The sequence below is a fragment of the Acipenser ruthenus genome, chromosome 9 (assembly GCF_902713425.1).
Source record: "Acipenser ruthenus chromosome 9, fAciRut3.2 maternal haplotype, whole genome shotgun sequence".
Lineage (NCBI taxonomy): Eukaryota > Metazoa > Chordata > Actinopteri > Acipenseriformes > Acipenseridae > Acipenser > Acipenser ruthenus.
In genome coordinates this window covers 14,048,181-14,054,784 of record NC_081197.1, presented here as the reverse complement: position 1 = coordinate 14,054,784, position 6,604 = coordinate 14,048,181, and the positions used below count along the sequence as shown (strand labels likewise).

Here is a 6,604-nt window from a genome sequence, read left to right as displayed (position 1 = left end):
GGAATGCAATTTAAAAGTTTAAAAAAGTGGTCAAAATGTAAAAAAATAATAATAATTAAAACAATACACACACCTTACGTAAACAGTTGTAGCAACACATGGGAACGTAACAATAAAATAAAAAGGTCCTTATGTACCCTTTAAGAGCAATGCAAATTAATCAACATGCACAAATAATGAGCTTCAATCACGATAACGAGGGTTGCAATGAGCGCTGCCTCAGCCTGTGCATCGGGCTATTTAGCAGGTGCACTTACAGACCAGCACGAAAATCAAACCAAACAAAAAAAATGTCAGAGAAAGGGCAGCAAAGTCCTCTTGGCACACAGAAAAGTACATTTTTCTGAGGAGCTGAGTCTTTACAGTTGAGGTCACTCAGCATGAAATTAAGTTATTTGGAAAAGCCTCAGCCAACATCAGTTATGCTACCAAAGAGGCCTTATGGTCCTATATAGTGGAGAAAGTCAATGCTGTCGGTGTTACCAGGACAGTCCCCAGGTGATGAAAAGGTGGCAGGACCTGCATTAACAAAAGCGAAACTTGCAACGCAGCAGAGGACGGCTGCCATCCACATCACAGCTGACACCGCTGGAGAGGCAAGCGGAGAGGACAATCCATCCCAAAGAAAGTGACCCTGGGTTTGAATATGCTGGGTCTTCTCCGTCCTGCCCGTCTCCTCCGAAGGTTTTCCTGCCTGTCCTCAACAAGAGCCAAGCGTCGCCACATCAGGAAATGAACCACAGTGCCACCCTGAAGCCAATTACAGGTCTCTGAAGGTGTGTGGATTTATACAGCTCGTAATTACTTGCTTCTACAATGGTTTGCACCTTATGAGAGGTGCAAAGTTTTTGGGGTTTCAGCAGTTGCCCAAGTGCAAGGCAAAATCCTTACATCTCACTATGTTTGCGCCCGCTTAGTATTCCAGATCCCCACCCAATTGCTCTTTTCCTCATTTGAATACATTTCAATATCATTTAAATGGATTAATGATGGCAAAATGCTAATTTGATAGCGGGTGCAGAACGGCAGGTGAAAACATTCTTTACATACGCGACGCATTTTTAGTGACCAATAAAGTCCCACTTTACAACAGCTGAACACTGTTTTTGGTGGCAAAGACATCACAAGACATCAGACGGTGCTTTTCTTACATAACTCAGGTTCCAGATTTTTACCTTTCACTACACCAAAGGTGTCAAGTTCTCATCATAAAGACAGTGTATGTTTGGTATATATATTCTCTGTATTCAGTTCATAGAATACCCAAATCAATTCTCTAAGCTTTAACACATATCTGAACAATGTAAGCACAGCATTCCACAACACACATATTGTAAGGATTACAGGAGTATACAGACTAATGCACTACTTGCATGCACCACTGTTTAAACATACACATACATCTTGTTTCCAGTGGGATCCAGTTTGCTCTATTATAAATGCAAACTACTGTAGCATTTACACTGGAGTACTAATGTCCACATTGCTCCACTTAGGTATATTCTTATCTGGGCAGTTGATTCAGCCATACTCTATTACCTGATAGTAACTGAACCAGTTAAACCTCTATCAAGGTGTTAAGCAAGTACTGTTATATATATATATATATATATATATATATATATATATATATATATAGTTGCAAAATGACTTTATAAACAGTGCAGAGATAAAAAGTTAATTAAAAAAAAAGATTTATTTACGCCAGAAGCTCTCAGAAGTTCAACAAAAAACAGCTTCAATTTGTATGCTATTACAGAGTGGTATTCAAAGTAAAAGAACAATTGTATCTTATGATACGGCAAGAGAAAAATAAAATAGAAATAAAAACAGACTGGAAAAGAAATACAACTTGACAAAATTAGAACTGTGCTGTGCACTACCATGAAAACCTGCAACTTTCAATGCCATTTTACAACCCCCTTAACTGTACCAGGCAATGTTAGTGGCCTATGAACTACCACTAAACTATACAAAAACACTGTACAGTTTAAAATGAAACCTCATAAAACAACGCCATACAATTATTATTATTTTTTCTTTTGTTTAACTTTTTAAAGGAGTAACATGTGTACAGGGGGGTTAAATGCTTTACAAACAAGAAATTACACTCAGAGAAGCCAATCTATTCATCATCGTCATCATCTTCCTCATCATCGTCGTCTTCATCATCGTCGTCGTCATCATCCTCTTCGTCCTCCTTCTTGCTTTTCTCAGCCTTTACTGGTGCTTTTTTAGCACCTTCAGATTTGCCTGTAGCACGGTAAGCTGCAACATCCTAGAAAAGTATCAAACAGTATCACAATCACTACGTATGCAAGAAAAGTGACAGGACAAGTTTTCAAGTACACCAAGCTGAGGTATTTTATTTGTTTTCTAGTACGCAGAAATTACACCCATTCTTGTCAAGTGGAACCGAGACTCAGTCGGAATTGTAAGCGGGATCTGTTGACTACCAGCTGCTTGAACCCACCACTTTTGGCAACACTTCAACCCTCATTCAACTGTTCCATTTGATGTATGCCGTTTCTATGGTACCAATACTTTATAAAGGAAATTAAATAAAAACCTTTTCATATTTCTCCTTCAGTTTTGCTGCCTTCTTTTCGTAAGGCTGTTTATCCTCAGAACTAGTGTTGTTCCACATCCCTCCCAATTTTTTGGCAACGTCACCAATGGACAAGCCAGGAGTTTCAGCTTTGATTTTAGATCGATGGTCAGCACAGAAGACGAAAAAAGCAGATCTAAGATGAGAGTGAGAGAAAGTTGTTAAACTGCAGGTTACATTTTTTTTATTATTAATTTCAAACAGATGTGTAAAAACTTAACTGCACTTCCAGAATGTGGTTTTCCTTAATTTTACATAATTAGACAACTTTGAAACCAGAAACGGAATACTTACGGGGGTCTTTTTGGAGCATTGGGGTCCTTTGTCCGCTTCATCTTTTCACCTTTTGGTGGTATGTAGGTCTTCATCTCCCTTTCATATCGGACCTTGTCTAACTTAGCTAGATCTTCAAACTTTCCCTTCTCCTTACTGGACATGGACTACAATTTTTTTTAAGGAAAAATAAATAAACAACACTTTATATTTAAACTTTTTTTTCTGAATACTTAAAAGCCTAAACAGGTTAGTAAGCTCATCTTATCCATTTGCAAAATGCACTTAATGTTAACAAAGGTTGCGGAGAAATACTAACACTACAGAGAATTACACCTAACATTCACATTTACTGTTTTAACAAGTTTTGTTTTTCAACATAAATTATTTAATGAAAAATAAACACAGGTTGGTAAACTTGATTTCAATGAGTTTTGGATGTTACCTTCCATCGCTCTGAGCATTTCTTGGAGAACTCGGAAAAGTTCACCGATGCCTCAGGGTGCTTCTTTTTGTGCTCAGCTCTACAGGTCTGCACAAAGTAAGCATATGAGGACATTTTGCCTCTTGGCTTCTTAGGATCTTTGCCCATTTTGAATGCAAGACAAGTGTTTTTATAATATTCCTAAAAAAAAAAAAAGAAAAAAAAAAAAAAAAGATTAAATACATATTATTATTGTGCATTGAATATACAATATAAAGCTCATTAAAAAATAAAAATGATAAATGCCTTAAATTTATAAAGGCTATTGGAGTGGTTGACTCATAACTAACAATAATGTAACATGTATTGTTACTATAAATACAGTGATAAAAATACAGAAACATTTTTCGAGTAGGCTGTGACAAATCAATTCCTAACTACTTGTACAAGTCTGCCGCCCAGCCTCTTCTGCGGCGTTCCGTTTCCTATCTGCTGGAGCTTTAGGTCAAAACAAGAATTAAGTTCTCTGACTAACACGTCCGGTTTTGTGTTTCAACTAAACAATTAGAAACGAGCCAATAAGAACAAAACTCACAATGTCAAAATTGTACATGTTACTTTAACACCCCTACACATATTTTGAAAGAGCTTCAAATCTAGTGTATATCATTCAATAAAGTGTTTTCTTCAAATGTCACGGGCAAATTAAAATTCATATATATTTATATATAAATATCTCGGTAACTTGTTTTAAAAACCTTTGATTGATTTGTAATCATCGACAGAAAACGGAGCTGTCAAAAGCGTGAAGACTGTATACTGTGTGTCCTTAAAGTTCACACTTAACAAAATATTTATTAAAAAAAAAAAAAAAAAACTTTAAATCTAACTTGTCAGTAAGTACGTAAGTTGAAGTATATTTTTTACAGCAGCATCTAAAGTCGTATTTTAAAATAATTTAAAATGTGGTAAAACCATACAAAAAGTTTAGAAAATGTCAGTAATATTGTATTAAACGCCCCAAACAGTGCAAATATCCTCAAAATACATATATATAACTAACCAGTAAAAAGTTAATTTTCTAATATTTTTTTAAAAAATGGCCAATTTTAAATAAATGTTTTTATATTTTAATATTCCCTATTAAATGATGCTGTTTCTGGATAGACCCGTAGTACTGTAAAGCAATGGCGCAAACAGCTCTCTCGTTGAGAGAAAGGAGGTCAGCAACGACAGCAATATTTCTTCTTCCATTTTGTGAGAAAGGCTTCTTCATGAAAGAAAGTCCCCTTCAAATGTCTCCAGCCGCCTTCATGCGAGATTTAATATTCGGCAAATTTGTTAGAAACGCGTATAATCTTGTATATTTTTTCTCCGAGGAATCCTATGCACTAGTCTCGGTGTATAGTAATACATTGGGTCTGTACTATGTGTGGTTTGTATTGAGTTAGATTCCTATGAGCTCGGAATGGCCGCTTGTCTTCATCCACTAACATAGAGAAAGGCTCCTTCTCTTTGTGTCAATACACAGCCATTACAGACGATAGAGGGCAGACCGGCTCTACCCACCTCTTTTCAAACCGCGATTTAAACCTTTTACCAAATACCAAAAATAAATACAATTGGTCGGTTTAACAGAAGAAAGGTTGAATTTTTATTTAATGTGCTCAAATCCCAAAGTTTACGAGAATATTTTGTCAAAAACACGGTTTCAAAAAGTTGAACTCAACTGCACTTTCGCTTCGAGCTCCCCTTAACTGGCTCTGCCTTGTTTTCTATTACACACACACAGTCAGACATATTACAGTAAAGCGCAGATCCTGAGGTAATTGTGTTTGTTTTTTCGCTCTCCAACTTGGAATAGTAACATCAACATTGCCTCAAAATACATATTTAATTTGCCATTTCTTAACCATATTTTTTCCCCAGGTTATCTTTTTTTTTTGCATTCGTTTTTGTAGTTATCTGGGTCTTGGTGTACTTGACAGCCTTCTCGTACTGTGTTCTGCAAATTTGCTGGTGTGCTTCAGCCTATGGTATTGTGAACGTAATTTCACCACTGTTATCTTCAGCCAACAATAAATTTATCACATCTACATTTCTTTAAAAAAAATAAAAAAAATAATAATATATATAAAAATATTTTTATATACAAATTTATTTTTTGGTAACCGAGGTATTTTACAATGAACGTCAAAAGCTAATATATAGATCTTGTTTTTAATGTTTTCGTAATAATACATGATCGTTTTTAACAAAAAATACTACTTTAACAGACCATATTTGTATTTCCCTTATTTGGTGTATTTTTATTTTCTGCTCTTCTCCTATTCTACTTACCTACACTTTGAAATTTCTCTATATTACAGTACTTACCCAGCGCTGTCACTGTATCTCAATGTACTGCAATGGCTGTGTATGTGGGAACTGGGGAAGATAGCGATACGCAGTCTCCTCAGTCTGCAGCTCTGTAACATTACTCTCAGTAGGACTCGCACCCTATTGGCTACCGCCAACTCTGTGGGTCTTCTGATTCGAGAATGGCTTTCCATTGTTTTAATCAGAAGCACATTGTGATTGGTTGTCTATAGAAAAACGTAAACAAAGTTTTAAACGGCGCGTTTATATGAAAAAAAGTTTCTGACTTCAGGCTTCAGGCGGACTGCTGCAAGATAGTGTAACTAATGTTTACAATAGTAGAGTAGTATCTGTGTTATACCTAGATATTAAAGGAAGTGTAAACAGTAGAACAATTCAATGAACGGTAAGCTGTTTTGTAGGTAACTTAAATTTGCCACACAGTTTCTGTTTCCTCTGACAGTTTTCTGGATGTTTGTAATCCATGTAAATATTTCTTGAGGATAATAATATTAGTTGTCAATTAAAGCTAAACCTCACGATAGTCTTTGATTTAAAAAAAATGGCAGGTGCTTACTTTGTTAGTTTACTTTAAACATTAAAATACCTATGGCACTTGCCTGACCATTTTATAAGATTTTCAATGATGCAAACGTTAGTGATTTAATACTGTGCTGGAAGTACAGAACTCACTATGGCTAGGATCATTTTTATTATTTAACTTATAAATGCTGTGTATGCATTTAAATGCAATGCATTTTAAACCTTCGAAAAAAATATGGCATTAATTTTCGTGACTTTTGCCACATCTCCCAAATTCACTGTATTTGGTTTATCAGATGTTGACCGGATCCGGATTTTCCGAACCTTTAAAAATCTCTCTTTTTTCTCTTCAGTTCTGATCTTAATCAGTCTAACCCTTCCCAAATTGTGTTTTTAAT

At 35.6% G+C, this 6,604-nt stretch overlaps 1 protein-coding gene across 1 annotated transcript; it reads right to left on the bottom strand.

The window, feature by feature from the left end:
• Nucleotides 1-1,677: 1,677 nt before the first annotated feature.
• Nucleotides 1,678-5,809, bottom strand: LOC131737975 (high mobility group protein B1-like). The gene is made up of 5 exons (XM_059030459.1): nucleotides 5,682-5,809; nucleotides 3,327-3,506; nucleotides 2,903-3,048; nucleotides 2,570-2,744; nucleotides 1,678-2,278 (listed from the first exon to the last, which is right to left on the bottom strand). The coding sequence occupies exons 2-5, from the start codon at nucleotides 3,471-3,473 to the stop codon at nucleotides 2,126-2,128; spliced, it is 621 nt and encodes a 206-aa protein (XP_058886442.1). The 5' UTR covers nucleotides 3,474-3,506; nucleotides 5,682-5,809; the 3' UTR covers nucleotides 1,678-2,125.
• Nucleotides 5,810-6,604: the final 795 nt, after the last annotated feature.